General features: G+C 45.8%; 1 protein-coding gene across 1 annotated transcript in view; it reads left to right on the forward strand.

The window, feature by feature from the left end:
- SLCO2A1 (solute carrier organic anion transporter family member 2A1) overlaps positions 1 to 23,676 on the forward strand; it is an 82,420-nt gene that overhangs the window by 35,853 nt on the left and 22,891 nt on the right. Inside the window, exons 2-3 of the mRNA XM_027061811.2 lie at positions 1,021 to 1,158; positions 6,291 to 6,453. Coding sequence (XP_026917612.1) covers positions 1,021 to 1,158; positions 6,291 to 6,453 — 301 coding nt within the window. The remainder of the gene's footprint in view (positions 1 to 1,020; positions 1,159 to 6,290; positions 6,454 to 23,676) is intronic.

Below are 23,676 nucleotides of genomic sequence, written 5' to 3' on the forward strand. Positions count from 1 at the left end.
AAGATGCCAGCCCTTAATTAAGGGAAGAGTTTTGGCAGACTATGAAACACAAGGGCACCGCACCCTTCCCTGGAGGAAAAGTGCAATCTCCAGCAAGGGGCACCTTGCAGGGGAGCTTAGGGATGTGGGACTCCTGGCTCTGAGCCTGCTCTGGCCCAGCCCACTGGCTGAGAACCCAAAAGCTCAGCCTGGAGCCAACTCCAGGTGCTACAAACCGTTGTCACCCTCCCAGCTGTGTTATCTGTCCCATCAACCCCAAACTCACATTCATATTTACTCATACTCTTAGGGCAGACATATAGGGCAGGAAAGGATGAAGAGACTGTGGCCCAGGGCCTTCCTGTGACCCTTATCATTCATCCACGGAGGAGCAAGCACAATCACAGATACCCCTGATAAGAGGTGATAGCAAGCTGGGGGACATTCATTCAAACCAGGGGTTTTGGGAACCCACCATGGTGCATTAGAGACCAGCCTTGGAGAATGGGTATTGATGGTGGAGTGGGGAATGGAGAACAGGTCAAGAGGAGTGAAGCAAAGTGCCCTCAGGCTTTCTGTGTCCCTGAGAGTGACCTGGACAGCTGGAGATTGGCTTCTAGTCTTCACAGGACTCAGGAGGAAGGGCAGAGCAGTGCCAGGGGAGGGTGTGGGGGGCGGTCACTGTGGTGTAGTTAGGGGACAATTCAAGGTGCTGAGTGCTCTAGATGTGGGGCTGATGAGTCACGCCTTTCCCTCCCCTCGGGGGTGAGGGTGCTTCTCCAGCCCTGTGGTTTTGCGGGGAACTTCATGCTGACAGGGCTAGGAATGGCGGGAATGATGGCAATGGCGAGCAGCCCTGAGTGAGTCCGTGGGGTAAAGCACTGATGCAACCATATCATTTCACCCTCTGGACCTAGCCATAAAGTAAGTGTTCCCAAGTAACAGGTGAGGAGGCAGGCTGGACTGCTGGGGCTCCATGCCGCAGAGGTCCCGTGGTGGAAGGCCAAGGTCCTAGCCCGGGCTCACTGTCTCTTCCCCTAGGTGTTCGTGCTCTGCCATGGCCTCCTGCAGCTCTGTCAGCTCCTGTACAGCGCCTATTTCAAGAGCAGCCTCACCACCATCGAGAAGCGCTTTGGGCTCTCCAGTTCCTCCTCAGGGCTCATTTCCAGCTTGAATGAGGTAAGCAGGAGGTTCCAGTCCCTCGGACCCCACTCGTGTGGGGTCCAGTCCCTCAGACCCTGATCACAGGGTCTGCTTGAGGGCTCTGAGAGGGGCAGGGGAGCTGGGGATGCACACATGGGACCTAGAGACTGCTAGATGCCACAGGCATGGAGGCAGCTACCTTTTCCGAGGCTTCGCTGAACCAGGCACGGAGCTAAGAGCATCTGGCAGCACCTAAACTTGGGGCCTAGTCACAGCAGCCCTGCGAGCAGGTCTATTTCTTTTTTTTTTTATTAAAATTTTTTTTTAATGTTGATTTATTCTTGAGAGAGTGAGAGAGAGAGACAGAACATGAGCGGGGGAGGGACAGAGAGAGAGAGACACACAGAATCCAAAGCAGGCTCCAGGCTCCGAGCTGTCAGCACAGAGCCCGATGCGGGGCTCAAACTCACAGGCTGTGAGATCATGACCTGAACCGAAGTCGGATGCTTAACCGACTGAGCCACCCAGGCGCCCCGAGCAGGTTTATGTCTTAGACCTAACAATCCTGTGTGTGTGTGTGACTGTGTATTCCTGTGTGTACATCTGTATCTCAGTATTTGTGTGTGTCTGCGTGTGTCACTACATATATGTATCTGTGATCTGTGCCTCTATGTGAGACTATGTGTGTGTGTTATTTGTGTATCTGTGTCTATGAAGATCTGTGCCAGTGTGTATCTGTCTGTGTATTTGTGTATGTCGTTGTGTGTATGGGAGGTAGATGGGTGAGTGTAGGAAGGTAGGAGAGGAAACTCAGCCAAAGAGCTTTCTACACTCTTGTTGTTTCTGATGCAGGCATTTGGAAACAGACTGAGTAGTAAAGTAGGCCTCTTAGCAGCAGAGCAGGAGAGCAGAGGGCAGCCAAATCAGGGGAGGCCTTTATGGTCAAGCTCGAGGCTTCCAGCTTTTGTGGTAGGTGGTAAGGAACTGGCATGGCTACTTGAACAGAGCCAGGCAGGATGAACAGTCTCATGAATGGGAACCCCCTGGAAGAGGTGACTGGGAGACACTAGAGGTGGGGGACAGTGCATCCAGAAGTCAGCTGGCTGGGAGCTGGTGCCACCAAGCCAGGCTGGAGAGGCTGGGGGAGAAGAGGACCCCAGAGACAGCGCGAATGAAGAAAAGGCAGGATTTGGCAGCTGCTGGAGTGCAGGGTTGAAGTCCCACAGACTACAGGGAGGCTGCCGCCAGAAGCCTGAGAGGTGCTAGAGGAGAACGGGCCTGGCGGAGGGGAAGGTGAGGCCATCTTGACTGTGGAGTGTGTGGCCAGCCTCCAGGTGCATGAGGCTTCGGGCTGCTGCCTGGTCCCAGAGCCTTCCAGGCTGGCGGGTGAGTGAAGGGGAGGGGAGGGCTGGGTGCAAAAGGCCAGCGACAGGACGAGGAGCTTGGCTGACGGGAGAAGACATGGGCATCTTGCCCTGTGAGGCAGCTGCTTCTTCTGCTCACTGCTACAGGCCATGCCTGGGCAAAGTCAGAGGGAGCCCTCGGGGCCCCACCCTTAATGCCTGCCACCAGTTTGCCCTGGGGACACCCGTGTTTGGGGACACTGATGGGCAGGGAGGTGTCACAAAAGGGCTCAGTAACAACTTTCAGGGGTCTAACGGGATGTCAACGAGCTGTTCAGGGGCTGCCGAGGGGCTGAGGTGTGGATGGCAGGGCCCTCCTCACCTCAGCTAGAACCGCCTCATTCATGTGTATGAAATGATGTTATATTTTACTATGGAAAAATGGCTTTTTCAAAGGGACTCCACTGCTGAAGAGAAGTTTGGGGACTAAGGTCTTAAGCCAGCATCAGCCATAAGTGCTGTGGAGGCCCCACTTCTCTCCAAGAAATGAGCCCAGGCCCTGGCAGTGCTGGAGGGGCCAAATCCAGATGGACAGGGCTCAGGCACCCCAGGCCTTCCTCCCCATTGTGGGGTGCTTTGCTACCCCTCCTCACCCAGACCTTTTAAAGTCAGCCTCAGGTAGCTTAGCCTTTCTAGTCTGACAGTTACAATCATTTCTTGAAAAAATGATAGAGAAATAAAAGGATGGGGAGATAAAAGTCTAAGAAGCATAAATGAAAGCTTTGCTTCTGGGTATGGGTTTCAGAATCTTCTAGAACCATGTCTAGCCAGGGGCCAGAGCAACCCCGTAGATCAGGCTAGGCTGCCTCCCCGCACACCTTCACACCCCCTTTCTGTATATATTATAAACCATCTTACTCTTGGCCACAAAGCAGGAATCTTCTGAGCAATTGTGTCTTCTTGAAAAAGCCTATCATTCATTTATTCAACAAATATTTAATGAGCACTAACTATGTGTCAAACACTGCTCTAGGTATGGAGAGGCAGAAATGAACAGACAGATAAAAACCTCTGCTCATATATCATTCTAATGATAAATATGACATTTGTTTACAGAAATAAATAAAATTTGGTAAATCAGATTACAGTAAGTGCTATGAAGAAAGATAAAGTCATGGAGGGAAGTGGTGGTTTTATTTTAAATAACTTTTTGTATAAATTCTATTTAAATTATGAAAATATTTAAATAGAATTTAAATTATAAAATGTATTTAGCGGCACTTGGGTGGCTTAGTTGGTTGAGCGTCTGACTCTTGATTTTGGCTCACGTCATGATCTCAGGGTTGTGGGACTAAGCCCTGCATCAGGCTCTGCACTGAGCATGAAGCCTGCTTAGGATTCTGTCTCTCTCCATCTGTCCCTTCCCTACTTGTGTGCATGCACGTACACACGCTCTCTCTAAAATAAATTTAAAATAGATGTATTTAAATATAACTTATAAAAATATTTAAATACAATTTAAATTATAAAATATATTTAAAATAACTTAAATTATAAGTTATACTTAATTATCATAAATATAAGTTATATTTAATTCATTTTTTATTGAGATATAATTGACATTTAACATAATATTAGTTTCAGGCATACAGCCTAACAATTTGACCTTTGCGTATATTGCAAAATGATCTCCGCAATAAGTCTAGTTAACATCCAGCACCTCACACAGTTACAACTTGTTTTTCTTCTGATGAGAACACTTAAGATCCACGGTCTTAGCCACTTTCAAATAAACAATACGGTGTTATTAACTAGAGTCGCCATGGTGGGCATTACACTTATTTTATAACTAGAAGTTTGTACCTTTTGAGCACCTTCACCCCTTTCACCCAGCGCCACTCCCTTATTTTTCAGAGAAGACCTTAATGAGACATTTCCATCTGAGCAGAGGTCTAAAGTAGGTTAGATGACAAGGGAGCCCTGTGGACACATAAGAGAAGGGGCAACAAGTACAAAGGCCCGACGAGGGCATGTGTTAGAACAGCTAGAGGCAGAGCAGCTGGGGTGAGGGAGGAAGCGGGATGGAGGAGAGCACATCAGAGCCTTAACACAGAGGGAGGCAGGCCCCATAGGGCTCTGGAGGCTCTGGGACAGACTTTGCCTTTTACTGTTATGAGTTTGAGCAGAGGAAGCATGGTCTGACACGTCAACGGGATCACTCTGTCTGCCGGGTGGAAAATAGGCTGCAGGAAGGCAAGAGTGGCCCCCCTGGGGCCCAGTTAGGAGGCTGCTGCAATAGTTCAGGCAGGATGTGGCAGTGGCTTAGACCAGGAAGTAGTGAGGGAGGTGGAGAGAAGCACTCAGCTTTCAGGTGGCTATTGAAGGTCCAGCCAGGGGGACGTGCTGATGGTTGCACATGGGTGTGAAAGAGCAGTCAGGGATGATGCTCAGGTGTCTTGCTTGGGGCATTGGCGGGATGCAGGTGCCATTGACTGAGATGAGGAGGACTGTGGAGGGGGAATGGGGGAAGATGAGACATGAGGTTTGGGTGTGCTAAGCCTATGAGAATTAGAAGCACACACAGAACATGTAAAGCCGTGGGACCGGGTAAGGTCACCAAGACAAGAGCAGAGTCGAGAGTTCAGGGGAGCAAGGAGGAACCAGCTAAGGAAGTGGAGAGGGAGCCCCCAGGAGAAGAAAACTAGAAGGTGGGTGTCCTGGAAACTCAGTGAAAGAAGTGTTTCAGGGAGAAAGAAATGGTCATTGGAATCACATGGTGCTGAGAGGTCACGTAAGAAGAAAACTGAGAATTGGCCAGTTGGTGGTTTGGCAAGAGCCATGTAGCAAGACTCTGACCCCTATTTCCTGAGACAGGGGTGCATGCTTTTCCAGCCAGAAGACTGTGGTGTGGATAGGGCAGGGCTGTGAGTGCTGGCATTTATGGCTCCTCCAGTCCAGGTGAGCTTACATTCTGGGGCAGGGGGCATCTCTTTGGATAGAGTTGTAGTCAGAAGATCTGCTAGCACCCCTTTTATCATTTGAGACCCTGCTCCCCAGGCTGAGCCTTCAGTTCCCTTCCCTGGCTCAGGGTGGGGCTCAGAGACCACACCTTCCAGGGAGCACCAAGAATGTGGAGTTACTGATGTTTGCAGCCTGGAAGGAACTCAGGGGGTGGTTTGGTCCTCCTCCCTCACTAGCAGGAGTGGAAGTAGGCCCAAGGAGGGCCAGGGGCAGGTCAGTAGCAGACGTGCTGGGACAGGAACCCACTGCTCCAAGAGACAGGAGACCAGTCTACCTAAGACTGGGTGCTTTAAATTCAGTAGTCCCTGCTCAAGCCACCTCCTAACCCCATAACATGGGCAAGTTATCTGATATTCTGAGCCCCACTTTTGTCACAAAAAGAGAGTTGTTCCAGGATGAAGTGACATAGCACACGTTGCTTGGTGATTTTCTGACTACCGAGCCAGAGTCTTTAGGGCATTTAGAGAACATGTGCTTTGATAGGAGCCTGCCAGAACTGGAGGCTCCCTTGGACTTTGCCCCCAAAAGATTTGGTTCTAAGATGGTTGAAATTTAGGCTGTGAGCTTTACATGGTCTCTAGATAATTCCCTTGGTCTGGTCCAGAAGGCTGGGGCTGGTAAGGGTTTCTGCCAATAGAAAAGGGTTTCTTTTCTGAAAGAGCACATGCTGGGCCCTCTGTGAGGGTCTCTGGGCAAGGCCTCTCACCTCTCTGCTTTTCCTGGACCAGGTACAGTCAGGTCTTCCCTGTGGGTGGGTAGGGACAGAGTCTCAGGTCTCACTCAACCCTTCTGCTCTCTCTGCAGATCAGCAACGCCATCCTCATCATCTTCGTCAGCTACTTTGGCAGCCGGGTGCACCGTCCACGGCTGATTGGCATTGGGGGTCTCCTCCTAGCTTCGGGTGCCTTTGTCCTCACTCTCCCACACTTCCTCTCAGAGCCCTACCAGTACACCTTGACCAGTGTTGGTAAGTGGCCTCCAAGAGGATAAGGAAGGAGTGGGCATCTCACCAAAGTTGGTTGGGATGCCACTGGGGCAGTGGATACCATTCTGGGCCATGCTGTCCCCTCCCACCAGAAAGCATCCTTGGATTTCATTGTTTTGTTTCTCCCCAAAGCACATCTGAAAGTGAGAACATATGGAATCATGAAGAACTTTGGAGCAGCCCTGGCTTGCTGAGGTCAGAGCGTGAAGCTGGTGGCTCACCTCCCCCTGTGATTCTCTGTAATTCCCTGTGCTTTGTGCCAGGAATGACCCAGCGCACACAAGTGGGGACGCTTGTGAGCAGTACCTGTGATGGGCTTGTGGAAGGTCAAAGCATTGACCATGATGAGATCTGTGGATTTTCTGCATGTTTGATCATGTGTTTAATACTTCCCAACATTTTACATTCATCCATCACTCTTGAGGTCACAACACGCTTACACTGTGATCTCATTGGAGTCCCCTTGACACCTGTGAAGGGGAGAGAAGAGGTCTAAGATGAGAAGTTGGCACTCAAAGCTGTCCAGTAACTTTCCCAAGGGTACCAGTGAGTTAGGGAGAGACAGACCTGGGTCTCCCGATTCTTGGACAAGTGGCCTTTCTGAGACAGGGAGTCCCTGGTTCTTAGCGATGTGCCCTGTAGTATAAGGAGAGATGTAGGAGAATTTTACACAAGTAATGAACGAGGAATTAAATAACACCCGATTGCCCAGTAAGAGTTCCCTTTTCTTAAAAAGTTATTTTATTTTTGGGGACCCTGGGTGGCTCAGTCAGTTAAGCATCCGACCTCGGCTCAGGTCATGATCTCACAGTTCGTGGGTTCGAGCCCCGCATCGGGCTCTGTGCTGACAGCTCAGAGACTGGAGCCTGCTTCAGATTCTGTGTCTCCCTCTCTCTCTGTCCCTCCCCTGCTCACACTCTATCTCTCTCTCTCTCAAAAATAAACATAAAAAAAATTAAAGTGTACAATCCAGCAGTTCTGGCATGTTATTTTAAAATTGTGATAAAGTATGTATAAAACATAAAATACGCCATCGTAACTGATAGAAGTGTACAATTCAGTGGCATTCATTACATTCACGGTATTGTGCAACTATCACCACTATTTCCAAAACTTTTTCGTCAACCCTAAGCAGACACTCTGTACTGATTAAGCAGTAACTCCGAATGCTTCTCTCCCTGCAGCCCCTGGTTACCTCTAATCTGCTTTCTGTCTCTATGAATTGGCCCAATCTAGATATTTCATATCAGTGGAATCATACAATATGTGTCCTTTTGTACGTGGCTTATTTCAATTTGCATCATGTTTTCAAAATTTATCCACGTTGAACTTGTATCAAGAACTTCATTTGTTTGTGGCTGAATAGTATGCCCTTGTATGGATGCAACACATTTTATGTATCCACTCACCTGTTGATGGACACTTGGGTTGCCAGATACCCCTTTTCAAAAAAGAAGACATTAACACCCTCTTGACTCCTCACTTCTTCCCCAGAGGTGGCCACTCTCCTGTAGTTGGTGTGCTTAAGCCCGTTGTTTATTTGTATACTTTTCTTCCTTCTACTGTTATGTCCTATTTCTTTAGTCTTATTTTTTTTTCTTCTACTCGTTTGGAAGGTATACATTATTAGTTATCCTTATGTTGAAACATTAAAAAAATTATTAGCGAGTAAAATTGTCTTTGTGTTAGGGGTGACACGCAGTTCTATAAATGTGAATACATTTATAGATTGTGTAACCACCACAGTCAAAATACAGAGCAGTCCCATCACTCCAACACCCCCATTGTGCTATTCCTTTATGGTCATGCTCTCCCCAACCACTGCAACCATTAGCCCAGTTCCATCACTGTAATTTGTGGCTTTTGAGAATATCACAGAAATGGAAATATATAGCATATAACATCTTGAAACTAGATTTGTTTCTGCACCATAGACATTTGAAATTCACTTGTTGCACGTATCAGCAGTTCATTCCTTTTTTATGGCTTAATAGTATTCCATTGTATGGCTCTACCACAGTTTATCCATTTACCTGTTGAAAGACATTTGAATTGTTTCCAGTTTGCACCAATACAAATAGAGCTGCTGTAAATATTTACATATAGTTTTTTTTGGTAAATATAAGTTTATGATGTTGAACATCTTTTCATGTGCTTATTTGTCAGGCATGTATTCTTTTGGGAGAGGTGTCTGTTCAAGCCTTCTGCCCATTTTGTAATTGAATTATTTGTTTTCTTATGGTTGAATTTGAGAGTTCTTTATACATTCTGAATACAGATTCTTTACTGGACATCAGATTTGCAAATATTTTCTCCCAGTCCTCAGCGTTTCCTTTATATTCTTTTAACAGTGTCATTTGCAAAGCAAAAGTTTTTCATTTTGATGAAATACAATTTATCATTCTTTCTCTTTAATGGATCTTGCTTTTGGTGCACATTTAAGAACTCTTTGCCTAATCCCAGATCAGGAAGATTTTCTCGTGTGTGTGTGTGTGTGTGTGTGTGTGTGTGTGTGTGTTTCCGTGTTTCCTTAAATTGTATAGCTTTATATTTAGATCTATGATCCACTTGAGTTAGTTTTTTATAAGATTCCTTTCCTTCTTTTTGCATATGGATATTAAATTGTTTTAGTATCATTTGTCAAAAAAGACTGTCTTTTCTCCACTAAATATTTTTTGCACCATTATCCAAAATCAATGGGAGGGCCTGGGTGGCTCAGTTGGTTAAGCACCCTACTCTTGATCTCAGCTCAAATCTTGATCTTGGGTTGTGAGTTCAAGCCCCGCTTGGGCTCTGGGCTGGGCATGAAGGCTACATTAAAAAAAATCAATTGGTCCTATTTGTGTGGGTCTTTTTCTAGACTTTCTATTCTTTTCCATTAGTTTTTGTGTCTGTTCTCTCCCACTGTCACACTGTCGTGATTGTTGTAGTTTTATAGTTTTTTTGTATTGGTTAACATTTTATTCATTTATTATTTAAATTTTAATTAGTTAATATACAGTGCAATATTGGTTTCAGAAGTAGAATTAAGTGATTCATCACCTACATACAACCCCCAGTGCTCATCACAAGTGCCCTCCTTAATGCCCATCACCCATCTAGCCCATCTCCCACCCACCTCCTTCCATCAACCCTCAGTTTGTTCTCTATCATTAAGAGTCTCTTGTGGTCTGTTTCCCTTTCTTTCTTTTTCCTCTCCTTCCCATATGTTCATCTGCTTTGTCTCTTAAATTCCACATATGAGTGAAATCATATGATATTGATCTTTCTCTGATTGACTTATTTTGCTTAGCATAATACATTCTAGTTCCATCCAATTCATTGCAAATGGAATACACACACACACACACACACACACACACACACACACACACACCACATCTTCTCTATTCATTCATCACTTGATGGACATTTCAGCTTTCTCCATACTTTGGCTATTGTTGATAATGCTGCTATAAACATTGGGTGCATGTACCCCTTTGAATCTTTATTTTTGTATCTTTGAGTAAATACCTAGTAGTGCAATTGCTGGATCATAGGATAGTTCTATTTTTAGTTGGTTTCTTTTTTTTTTAATTTTTAAAAATGTTTATTTATTTTGAGAGAGAGAGAACATACATGTGAGCAGCAGAGGGGGAGAGGGAGAGAAAGAATCCCAAGCAGGCTCTGCGCTGCCAGCACAGAGCCTGATATAGGGCTAGAACTCATGAACTGTGAGACCATGACCTGAGCTGAAATCAAGAGTCAGACCCTTAACTGCTTGAGCCAGTTAGGTGCCCCTATTTTTAGTTTATTGAGAAACCTCCATACTGTTCTCTAGAGTGGCTACACCAGTTTGCATTCCCACCAGTAGTGTAAGAGGCATCCCCTTTCTCTACATCCTCACCCCTACCTGTTGCTTCTTGTGCTATTAATTTTAGCCATTCTGAGAGGTGTGAAGTAGTGTCACGGTTTTGATTTGTATTTCCCTGCTGATGAGTGATATTGAGCATCTTTTCATGTGTTTCTTAGCCATCTGGATGTCTTCTTTGGAAAAGTGTCTATTCAGGTCTTCTGCCCATTTCTTTACTGGGTTGTTGGTTGTTTTTTGTTTTTTGTTTTGTTTGTTTTCCTTTTTTTCTTTTTTTGGTTTTTTTTTTTGGATGTTGAGTTTGATAAGTTCTTTATAGATTTTGGATACTAACCTTTTATCAGATATGTCATTTGCAAATATCTTCTTCCATTCTGTCAGTTGCCTTTGAGTTTTGTTGATTGTTTCCTTCACTGTGCAGAGGATTTTTATCTTGATGAAGTCCCAGTAGTTCATGTTTTCTTTTGTTTTCCTTGCCTCTGGTGACATGTCTAGTAAGAAGTTGCTGTGGCCGAGGTCAAAGAGATTGCTGCCTGAGTTCTTCTTTGGATTTTGATATAGCATTACTCTTACATGCTAGAAACATAGCAAGCTTTTAAAACACACAAACAACAGAAACTTAGCCAAAATAACAAGATGGGGAATTCTTCCCAAAACATAGAAGACACCAGAGAAACCCTTGCTGCAGAGATCAAAGACCTAAAAACTAGTCAGGCTGAAATATAGAATGCTATAACTGAGATGCAATACAGACTGAATACAATGACAATGAGGATTGAAGAAGCAGAGGAGAGAATAGATGATATAGAAGATAAAATTATGCAAAATCATGAAGCTGAAAAAAAAAGGACAAGAAAATTATTAGATCATGAGGAGAGACTTAGAGAACTTAGTGATTCTATGAAACAAAACACTATCCGTATCATAGGAGTCCCAGAAGAAGATGAGTGGGGAAAGGGGGCAGAAGGTTTATTTGAACAAGTTATAGCTGAGAACTTCCCTAATCTGGGAAAGGAAACAGGCATTCAAGTCCAAGAGGCACAGAGAACTCCCCTCAAAATCAACAAAAACAGGTTAACACCATGACATATCATAGTGAAACCTGCAAAATGCAAAGATAAAGAGAGAATTCTGAAAACAGCGGGGGCCAAAATGTCCTTAACCTACAAGGGGAGACACATAAGATTAGCAGATCTGTCCACTGAAATTTGGAAGGCCAGAAAGGAGGGGCAGGAAATATTCAATGTGCTGAATGGGAAAAATATGCAGCCAAGAATTCTTTATCCAACAAGGCTGTTCATACAGAATAAAAGAAGAGACAAAGAGTTTCCCAGACAAACAGAAACTAAAGGAGTTTGTGACCACTAAACCAGCACTGCAAGAAAGTTTAGTGGGGATTCTCTGAGTGGAGGGGGCGGGGGGGGGCAGGGAAGACAACCAAAGCAACAATGATTACAAAGGATCAGAGAACATCACCAGAAACACCAAATCTACAGGTAACACAATGGCACTAAATTCATATCTTTTAATAATCACTCTCAATGTAAATGGACTAAATACTCCAATCAAAAGACATAAGGTTATCAGAACATGTAAAAAACCAAGATCTATCAACATGCTGCCTACAAGAGACTCATTTTAGACCTAAAGCCACCTGCAGATTGAAAGTGAGGGGATGAAGAACCATCTATCATGCTCATGGACGTCAAAGAAAGCTGAAGTAGCCATACTTAGACAAACTAGACTTTAAAACAAAGACTGTAACAAGAGATGAAGAAGAGCATTATATCATAATTAGGAGGCAGTTTTATAGTTTTGAGACTTAAAATTGGGTACTGTGATTCCTCCAATTTTATTTTTCTTGAAATTATTTTATCAATTCTTATTTCTTCCCATATAAATTTTATAATCAGTTTGTGTATATCTAAAAAAAATCCTTCTGGAATTTTTATTCAAATTGCATTAAATTCATAGATCAATTTGGGGATAATGGACATGTTTACTCAGTTGGCAAGTCCATGAACACAGTATGCCTCACCCTTACCCTCACATTTCCACACTGACCTATGATTTAACAAACTCTAAAGATGACAAATGTCTCTATTTTCCAACAGAACAAAGTAAGGTTGCTGGGATGTTTTACTACTTGGTCTCCTCTTCCATCTTCCATGTTTTTGTTGACTAGTACTTTAGTTCTGCCTGTCTTTAACCTCCCCCCAGTGCTCATTATTATTATAATTGTTGTTACTTATAAAGTCAGCACTTATGCACATTTACCCACACATTTACCAGTTTCTTTGCTCACAATTGCTTCTTGCATTTCACCTACCCCCTGTTGATTTAATTTCCTTTTTCCTGAAATATATTCTTTAGCATTACTTTCAGGTGGACCCATGGATGAGAAAATATCTAAGTCTATGTCAGAAAATGACAATTTTACCCTTGTTCTTACATTGTAGTTTAGTTAGTTTAGTTTAGCTGCAAGCAGGATTTTAAATTCACAGTTATTTCTTCTCAGTGCTTTGAAGGTACTTCAAAGCCTCTGTCTTCGGGCTTCTCTCACTGGGGCTTCTCCATCAGTCAAATTGTCATCCCTTTGTAGGAATTCCATTTTTTCTCTCTAGTTGTCTTTAAGATTTTCTCTCTTTTTTTGTGGTATTGCATGTGTACCATACAGTGTCTAAACATAAGTTAATTTTTCATGTCTATTTTGAAGTTCAATGTGCTGTTAATTTTGAAGATTAAAGTTTTTCTTTGATTCTGAAAATTTTTCAGTCAAGAATGTTCCTGATATTGCATATTGCACGGCCCTATTTCTCCGTTCTTTCCTCTAAAGATCCATAAATATATATATTTTTATTCCCGTTCTCCTTGTCTCTCATCTTTCATAGTTTCAAGTACCTTATTCATCTAAGCTGCTTCCTTTGTGATTTCCTCAGATATGTCTTCCTGTTCACTTAGTCTCCCTCCAACTCTCTTCATCTGATGTCCAACTCCTAGTATACATTGTATATCTTAATGGCTCTATATATTTTGCTAACTTCCAAAAGTTATTATGATAGTTTTTCAAATCTATCTGTTCGATCTTCATGGTTTTTGATATTTACTTATGATTTATATTTTTATTTAGGTCTCTTGAGTTATTTTAAACATTTTAATTTTGTAGTCTTTTTCAGTCCATTAGCTGAAGTTTTGGGAATGCTAATCCTCCCATTTTTGTGTTTGCTTGTTCTTGTTCACAGTGGCTTATTTCCTGTGTGTTCTGTCATGTTTGGCTGTGGGGTCATTTGCACTGGGATTTTTTTCTTCTGCAGAAATTTGTGTGTTCTTGGTTGGGAAATAGCCTTACAAAGTGGTTTTGCATTTGTATTCACTTGGCACACCAGGAACAACCCTGCTTTGGTGCTAATTTTATGATAATTTATTGGCTTGGGATAAACTTGCACTTCTTTTCAGGGATGTAAGAAGGGACAGTGGTTTTGTGATGAACAGCAGTGAGAGGCCAATCCACAAATGCTCATCCTTGGCCCGCTGTATTGGAATTGAGGATGTCTGAGGATAAATGAGCCATCAGAAAATAGGCCAAGGGACAACTGATTTTTGTTTGCTTAAATACCAGGCTTTTTTTGTTGTTGTTATATGTGGAGGTCAGATTCGAGAGGTGAATCACTTAGAATGATAGAAGGGATTCCTTTATAGGTTGTGAGACCTATGGTAGAGAGAGACAGGTGGCTGGATTGGAAAAAGAATGGAACAGGAATAATAGCATCTAGTGATGAGATGTCTGTTGGGTTCTGATCATGGGAATATTTTAGATTTCTACATAAATCACCAGTGAACTAATCTTTTATCATGAACACATTGTGGCCTTGTGTCTATTTGGACTGTGTAGGGAGTGAATCCTTCAAGTAGGTCCAGGAGGAAGACAGAACCAAATCTAGGGGTTCTACCATGCTCTTTCTCCTCCTCAGTCTACACAAGGGGTTTGAGGCCAGCTCTGAAGGAGAGTCAGGCGTTCCTGGCCACCCTCCCAAGGAGCTGTGTGCCAAGCCCACTCCAGACCCAGTGTCCCTGCCCTTCCCCACCAGCATGAGGACTGGGTTGATGAAATCAGCAAGGGAGCCTGGGGCGCGGGGGCCAGACTGATGGGAGGGCTTCCTGCCAGGCACCACACACCATGGGTTGGTGGGTTGGCTGCCTGCAGCCTGGGCCACATACCAGTGGCATTTCCTTCGCACAGAGAAGCCACCACAGAGGGTGGTTAGAGACAGGCGGGCCTCTGAAAGCAGTCACTCTGCTCCTTGTTAAGGATGGTCCGTTGGCTGGGGTTCAGCCCACCAAGATCTTCCCTGCTCAGAGTTCACTCTGCCATTCCCTCCTTAACCTCAGTGCTCTTAGCCAAACTCCAGTGAAAGGGGACTGAAGGGCATGGGGACAGGGACCACAGCTTGCCTCTCAGCCTGTGGGGAGGAATCGCAGGCCAGTAGAGGAAACTTTTTCTTTGTTGTTGCTCATTTTGTGTTTGTAAATTCTATCTGCGAGGGTGAGGCCAGCAGTCTCCCTTACTCTGGCTGGGTTCAGAGCAGCAGCTGGAAGTGCTAGGGCAGAGCCACCTTCAGGGCATCTTCCCAGTGCCAGGAGGTGGGATGAGGAGGACTTTGGCTCAGGAGCCACGTCCATCGGATCTATCAGGGGCTGTGTGCTGGGCTCCAGTGCAGCATGGGCAGGCGCTGTGCTAAAATGTGCAAATGAAAATATTCAGAAAGTCTTACTTCATGGGAAAAGTTTGAAATGCGACTCCTATTTCAAATGCATTCCTACGGGAACTTTAGTTTTGAATTATGCAAGGCGATCAGGAACAAATGAATTTTATTAAATGCACCACCCTGAGTGGTGTTCCGGAGTCAGGCAGTCCTCGGGATTTGACACTCCCTCACAGTGCGGCCCAGGCAACCTCCTCCACAGCTCTGAGGCTCAGTTCCTCCCTACATGAAATGGACCCTCGCTCACAGGGCTTCAAGGGCTGGGAAGATGCATGCTCAGAATTTGGTGGGGACAAGATATGTATTATGCTTGTTAAACTAGGGTCACAAATGGGGGGGGCCTGCTTCCTGTGGTGAGCAGAGTCTCACAGCTCATGACTGATGGGCCTGTTGTCCTGGGAGCTTCGAAGGCAGCTTCCCCCCGGTCCTCACTGTAGGTCTTCTGCTGTGGCTCAGAGCAGGGCCTGTCCCTCAACCTAGTCCCTGCTGCATCCTCCATATGTGAGTCAGTAGGATTCCTCTTAGTTGAAGCTTAGGCTGCTTTTCTGCTCTCTTCCCAGACCCTCAGTTAGAGCAGCCTGGTATTATGGAGAGAACACGGACTTCAACATTTAAATGGCTAAGCCATCTACTTGCCAAGCTCCTACTTTAACTTTCTGAACCTCGGTTTCCTTGTCTGTAAAATAGAACCCATAATACCTTCACTTTCAGGGTGTCCTGGGGGCAAAATCAACACAAGATAGTACAGGTGAAGTGCCTGGCCTGTGTTAGCTGTCCAGCACATTTTTCTTGGCCTGCCCTTGTTGTGACATTTGAAATTTGTTACTCATGAGTAATGACCCCCAGACCTATTATGTCCTGATTGCTGATTTCGTCTCCTTGGAGCAAAGCTACTCCAGAAATGAACATGGGAAATGAAGAGTAACTATGTATTTTAGGAAAAAAAAAAAAAAAAAGAGGGGCTGAACATTGTGGAAATCATGGAGACCTTTAACAACTAATTGCTAATTTTAAAAAGGCCAGGCAGACATTTATGAATGTTTAGATTTTCTAAATGTCAGAGGGGTCCGGAAATGTGCCCTGGCGCCTTTAGAGAAAAGACTAGCTACCCAGCCAAACCTCCAAGACCACTTCTGGAAGGCGCAGCAAGGTTTCGGTAGATGGGAAACAGGCCAATGTGACACCAATTCTCTCAGGAGATAAGAGAGGAGTCTTCGGAAACCAGAGTCTGGCAGGACGAGGTGTAACCTCTGAAGGCTCCTGGGCCAAGTCCAGAGGGAAGTGGGCCCCTACACAGACAATGGATGCACACAGGCAAGGAGTTTCCTGTAAGATAAGAGGTGGGGGTTGGATTGTATTTTTGGAGCAGTCAAGAAAAGAAAGGGAAGAGTCATTTTCTAGTCCTTTATTCATAAATGTGCCAGCCCCTCACCCAGGCTCATTCATCCCTGAGAAGGAGGGTGGGAAGGAGGTGTAAGGAGGGGAAGCCTCTGGGCCCTGAGTGACTGTGCCCCTTGTTCAGTGGATGATAAGCAAGGCTTCGAATGAGCTCCCCAACCCCCAGAGCAGAATGCACTCCACTGAATGGTGGGAGCCATGCAGCGCCCTTCCGCTGGGAGAGCTGCTCATGGCAGACCAGCTTAGGGGTGTTCAGTGGGGGAACACCCAGCTGTAGTGTGAGATGGGTATGCTCAGAAGCTGTGCGGGGTAGACGGGAAGTATGAGTGTGTTTGTGGGGTAATTGTGTATAGGTGTGGAGGGGAGGGAGGTGTTTTATGTGTAGGGAGTTGAGGTGTACTGGTGTGGAGGGGAGGTGGATGTATTTGAAGATGGGAAAGGTGGGGGTGGAGCCATATGCAAGGGAAGAAAGGTGGGGGAGGTGTTTAGAGGGTGTAGGGGAACAGTGTGGATATGCCGGGGGTGGAGATGGGGATATACGTGAGAGGGAAAAGTGTGTGTGGCAGGGGTTGGAGGGGGTGTGGAGGTGGGGGGCATATGGGGGGAGGTGTAAGTGTGTGTGTGTGTGTGTGTGTGTGTGTTGGGGGGCATGAGTGGGTGGGCAGTTGGCGCAGTTGGATCTATTTAACCTGAAAAGAAAGAGAAAACAACAAGAGGGGAGAAATCACAAAACACATGGGGGTTATTAAATCAACTGAGGAAAAAACAGCCCCAAACGGATGAGCCCGACAAAAACTAATGAGATTTGATGTGGAACATTCTTTACTGCGGAGTGTAGGAAAGAATAGAAACCACTGTGGAGAAGTGATAGAGAATGCTAGTCTGCAGTGTTCGACATTAGGGGAAGGAGCCAACGGGTCATCTCCATGGCAATAGCACCATGGTCTCTCTAAAGGCCCAAGCAGTTGACATGAGAGTAGTCGACTCTGTCAGGCTTTCTTCCCATCTGTTTTGTGGGCAAGCCACAATTCCCGCCCCCAACCTTGGCCAGCCTGGAAATGAGACCCCCTGTTCTCCTGGGTGTCTGGCTGAGGTCTGAGTAGGGACCTGAGCTTGGCTCCCCCTCCCCGTCAGGCCCTCAGGGCTTGTTTAGTCATTTCCCCCATTCAGGAATGAGGCTGGGGTGGCAGCCGTGCTTGGGGCCGGGTGAGCTGTATCCTGCAAGTTGTATCCTGCATCTTGCTCCAGGGGAGAATCACTTCTGCAGGATCCCTTAGGTGTGGTGAGGGGCTTGGAGGGTCTCCTTGGGAGAGTCAGCACATGGAGTAGAAAAGAAAGGCTGGTTACAATTCTACTGGCTTTGGGCACCCCAGGAAAACTGTTAGGGAGTGAGAGATAGCCCCACAGAAAGAGTGCAGGCCCCTGTCCCGCTGGAGTATATGGTTTGAAGAAACCATTGATCTCTCCTGCAGGAGGCCTGGGGCTCCCTGAGGATCCCTAGGGGACACAGGGAGGAACTTTCTGCTCTTCTTGCCACACCTGGTAGAGCAGAACTTCTGGCGGTACCCAGACACCTCCTGTGGCCCAAAGGCTTGAAATGGGAATCACGAGGCACATTTGGGCAGTGTGCTACCCACTAGGAGGCAGGAAACCAGCAAGAGCAGTTTCTTTCTCTCAGGGACAAGAGGAATTTTCAGGGTTCAGAGCTCAGATTGGCCACCATCAGAAAGGATGTGAGGCTCAGATCTAACAGGGGAGAAGAGCAAAGAGAAGTCAGGACCAACATGATGGTGTTAGGAGGTGGCGCCTTTGGGAGGTGATTAGGTCACAAGGGTCGTGCCCTCATGAATGGGATCAGAGTGCTTATAAGACATCAGAGAACTCCCTCACTCTCTTTCTGCCTTGTGAGGACATAGAAGTCAGCAGTCTGCCACCCAGAAGAAGCTCTTGTTAGAACATATCTGTGCTGGCTCCCTGATCGCAGACTGCCAGCTTCCAGAACTGTAATAAATATCTGTTATTTACAAGCCACCCAGTCTATGACACTTTGGTATAACAGCCCAAACTGACTCTATTAGATTTGTTCTCTTTGGTTGCAGCCCCACTTTATACCCTCAGACCTAATTTTGAGCTTTCAGGCTTTGGACTATCTTGTTAACCGTTCTTCCCAGCTTTGTGTCATTCACAATTTGTCAGCTGTTCCTGCTTTCACCCCAGGCCATGACAACAGTGTTGAGTTGTGGGCAGTTAGGGCCACCATCTTCTGGGTCACACTGGCCCATTGATGCCTGCCCTGGGCATGCTTTGGGCCAGTTCTCCCCAGAGGACTCTCCAGCCACGTGTCCGCATCTTGTCTACCAGGATATTATGACAGGCTTTGTCAAAAGGCTTCCTCCAGTCAAGTAACACCATGTTACAACTTCCTGCTGGTCTGGGAGCCCCACTAACAAAGGAAATGAGGTTGGTTTGGCATGGCTGACTCTTGATGAACTCATGTTGGCTCAGCTAATCACTTTTTTTTTCCAAAGAGCTCCTCATCAGCCTACTGAATAAATCTGTGAATAATAAGTTCTGCTTCATTCCCAGTTGGAGGGTGCATAGTAAGTGCACATCTCTTCCAGAATTAAAATTAAATGACTTCGAGCCACCATCCTGCTCATTGAGGTATATTTTCCTTCCCTCCTATCCACTAAGAAACAGTTTTGATGACAAGCCAAGCCGGGTGATGCCTCCTTCCTTGGCCTGGTGGCAATTCCTCAGGGTGCAGGGGCAAAGGTATGGGTGGGGTAAGCCCCTTGCCTGCAGTATAATGTGCAGTGGACCTGCCCTTTCAATGCAGCTCATTGGTCACATGGCCTCCTCAGTACAAGTAGGCATTTTCCCCAGGGCCCCTCTAGTGCCAGGGTGGCTGTGTGGGAAGGGGTGCCCAGCCTCAGCCTCAGAACTAGTTTTGGAAACAGTCTGAGGGCAGAACACAAGAATATTCTCCTTTTCCTCCCTCAAGCTCTCTTTTCCTTCACAGAGAGGAAACCTTCCAAGCAGCTCCTTTATTACAGTCTATCCACTGCCAGTGATCAGCACTGATCTTACTTGTCTCTGGTTTCTAGACCCAGTCCCCAAGTTCTTAGAAACTTGGGCATTATTGCCTGTCCCCAGAGTTCTGCCATCTCCCTTTTCCCTTTAAATTTCTTAAAGCTTCTGACCCCTTTGGATGAAAATTGATTTTATGTGATCCCTATGTCCCAGGTTATGATATATACTCATTATTTTTAATCCTAATATAACATTACAAGGTAGGTATTATTATTATGTCTATTTTGAAGATGAAGATGTTGAGTTTCTGAGAGGTCCCCCAGCCAGTGAGCAGTGGAACCAAGATTTGAACTTAGTTTATCTGGCTCCAAAATGTGAATTCCTTCCATTGCCCCATGATGTGACTCAGGCTGTCAACCCTAACTCTTTTGTTTTCTGCTGGTGCAGAAGAATATGTTCTCCTAGTTTCCCAAAATGAAAGTCAGTCTAATGGGAATAGACCACATATTACTACAGGGGTATTTACAGATTAATAAGGCTTTGAGAACTCCACTGAGAATCTAATCACTTCTGACGTGTGAGCAACCCACTTTGCAAACCGCTTTGAGATCTCGAATCATGGACCAGGTTTGGGACAGTCTGTTCCAGGCCTGATGGTGGGTGTTGCCAGAGTTTCGGGAAGAACTTGAGTAGCTGAATTTAGGAGGATGGGGAAATAGGTCCTTCAGAGTGGAACATTCTGAATGAAGTTCCAGGAGTTTGCTGATAGTCTGAGGGCTTGCACCTTGGCCATGTTTCCAGAAAACTCTCTGGAAGCACCTTCCTACCTTTCCCTATTATTCTCTTATGGATTGCATCTGAGACTTGGGTCTTGTTAACCTCCTCCTCACTTGACTCTACTCACCCAAAGCCACGCCATCTTCTGAGCAGGGAGGTAATGTGTGGCTTTCAAGGAAATGACTTGAAGGAGGACTCACTGCTGCTGTTCTGTTTCCTGTTTCCCAGAAGAACTCTCTCTTTCCTCTGCCAGAATGATGAAATGATCAAAGGAAAGCCCCATTTGCCATGGCCTTCCTGTGTTGCTTGACCCTTCTAGGCTTCTCTCTTGGACCCAGTTTCAGATCTTTATGTGCTTGGGAGCCTGACCTCAGGCTGGCCACACCTGGAACGTGTGTCCTTGAACAATGGAGTGGCTAGACCTAGGTCTGCCCAGATTTGCCCTGTCTTTATGGGTTCCATTCTGGGGAAGTGGACCTTCTTCCCACAGTCCCCTATCTTTCCAAACCCACTGAGAGGTCTAGAAATTAGAACTGAAACTCTGCATTTATATTGTGGAATGAGTCAGAGGGTTGACTCACGTGCAGCTGGGGTTGTGCTGGGGTAGCTGGAGGAGGGGAGAGGTCCCAGCCTGTTTCTAGTTAGCATTTCACAGCCCTGTGAAAACTGGCACAGCCAGACTTCTGGTGTCTTGTGGGAAAAGAATGTGCTCTGATGAACTTGAGCCTTCCAGAAGTCTGCCTCAGGGAAGATGAGAAACAGACTGACATCCCTCTAATGAAGACTCCCCTCCCTCCCTTTCCCAGGGCCCTCCAAGATGGAGGAAAGTGACCTTGGGTGGGCAGGCAGCCTCTGGAGTCTGCGGTGACTGGAAGAGGCGGGCATTTTTCTGACCTTACCACCGGATTTGACACGGTGGGAAGATTGGAGCTAGCAACACTGGAAGAGGAGGGTGATGTACTTCCATAAGTCAATGGAGAGTAACTGGGTATAGGGCCTTTGCTGGAATGCTTGCGAAATGGGGAGAGGTTGCTCTCTCTCCTTCACATGGGCCTGAGCTCCTGAAGGAAGCTGAGAAATCCACTCTAGGGAGGAGAGGGATGGAGTGAGGTGAAGAAAGCCGAGTTCCCCCACCACTCCCAGTTGTGCCAAAGTCTTCTGATACAAGGTCTTTTCCTCCCCCTTCTTCCAGCCCTTGGATTCACCAACCCCTGTCCTCTAGGTTTTTAAGAGAAAAGCCTAATGGTCTAAATTCTAGAAGACTCTGCTCTCACCAGAACAAGCTGGCCATGACTACCCACTGCAGAAAGTCCCAGGCATGAGTTCTTAGGAAGCTCACACTATGTCTGTCTCTGACATAAACACCTGTGCCTACATCAAGCCAGGGAGCAGTGGGTCCTACCCACTGCGGTGCCCTGTTCCTCCTGGCTCCAGGTCTTGCTCCCTCCAGGACAGCCAGCTGCTGCTTCCCTCAGGGCACTGCTCCCTGGTGAAGGAATCCTTGCCCTCTGCAGGTGAATTTCGCATGAGTCACAGCCTGCGCCAGGGTGGATTTGGCCCCATTCAGGACTGCAGAACGAAAAGAGAGTTTGTTAGGAGATATTCAATCGATTTGGAATGCAGAAGAGCCAAAGAGGAACTCTGTAGACTTGGAGTTGGGGCCAACTGGTTATATTTTTTAAATACACATTTTTAATAAAGGCAGTTCCTGACATATAATCTGACACTTTAGTGGTTAATAATAACAAATGATCCCCAGATCGTTTTCGCCTCCTGGACATTTCATTAGGTGAAATTTCGGTGTAGCATGCAAGGTGCCGTGTGAAGACTTAATAAGCCAGTCGTTTTTACGATCTCTGATGACCATGAAATGTCCCACAAAAAAATAATTCTGCCAGCAAAGCCAGCAACAGTGTTCTATTAAATGTGAATGTAGTAAAATAACAAGAATCAGAGAAATAAAGAAGTATAACTTTTTAAAAAAAATTTTAATGTTCATTATTTTTGAAAGAGAGCAAGCAGGGGAGGGGCAGGGAGAGAAGGAGACACAGAATATGAAGCAGTTTCCAGGCTCTGAGCTGTCAGCACAGAGCCCGACATGGGGTTCAGACTCACGAACTGTGAGATCATGACCCAAAGTTGGATGCTCAACCGACTGAGCCACCCAGGCACTCCAAGAACTACAACTCTTGAAAAAAATACTTCTTCTCCAGTCCTTCATTTGTCACACACCTGCACTCCTGCAGCCAGCCTGGCCTGTGTCTCACATATGCCTCTGGGCTGTGCGTCACCATCTACATAACCACGGAGCAGCCGGCACCCCCTGCCCCTCCTGGAATGCACAGCCTTACCTATTTTGCCACTGAAATATCTCTTTACCAGGTCAATTCCACTCCCTACACAGGGGCCTTGCAAACTGGTCTTAATCCCTTCAGTGTGTTCGTTGCATTACCCCCACTCATGATCTTCTGGAACTTTCCTTAGGATACAATCCATGCCCCTTCCCAGCACACACAAGCCCTCCAGAAGCAGCCATGCCTCACCCTGAGTATACTTGCACGCTGACCACCCTGAACTTCATTTTGTGCCATGGAGCATGTTACCCATATCTCTGAGCCCCGCCACAGGCTGCTTCTCAGTCCTCCTCACTACCAATCTTTGTCTACTCCCTTTGCTTCCTCTTAGTTCAGGGCCATCTTCCCCAGGAATCTTTTCCCAAACCCTCTCCCAACCAACACTGGGTATGGTGCTCCTCCTACGTGCCTTCTGTTCTCTCCCAACTCATGTGGACCAAGCTATATTATTTATTGTGGATATATATATCTCATAACATTTACCATTCTAACCATTTTTAAATGTACAGTTCAACAGCATTAAGTACATTTACACTATTGTACCACTGTCAACACCATCCATCTCCAGAACTTTTCATCTTTCCCAACTGAAGCTGTCCTCATTAAACACCAACTCCCCATTCCCCCTTGCCCCTGGCCCCTGGTAACCAACATTCTACTTTCTGCCTCTATGAATCTGTCTATTCTAGTTGCTTCATATAAGTGGAGTTATGCGATGTTTGTACTTCTGTGCCTGGCTTATTTTAGTTCACATAATGTCTTCAGGGGTCTTCCATTGTGTATGCAGCATGTGTCAGAATTCCTTTCCTTTTTAAGGCTCAGTGATATTCCGTTGTGCGTCTATATCACATTTTATTTATCCATTCATCCATTGATGGACACATTGATTATTTCTACATTTTGGCTATTGTGAATAACTCTGTTATGAAGGCTGGTATACTGTTCAAGTCCTGCTCTAAATTCTTTTGAGTATATACCCAAAAATGTAAATGCTAAATCATATGGTGGTTGTATTTTTTTAAAGTTTATT

The sequence above is a fragment of the Acinonyx jubatus genome, chromosome C2 (assembly GCF_027475565.1).
Source record: "Acinonyx jubatus isolate Ajub_Pintada_27869175 chromosome C2, VMU_Ajub_asm_v1.0, whole genome shotgun sequence".
NCBI lineage: Eukaryota > Metazoa > Chordata > Mammalia > Carnivora > Felidae > Acinonyx > Acinonyx jubatus.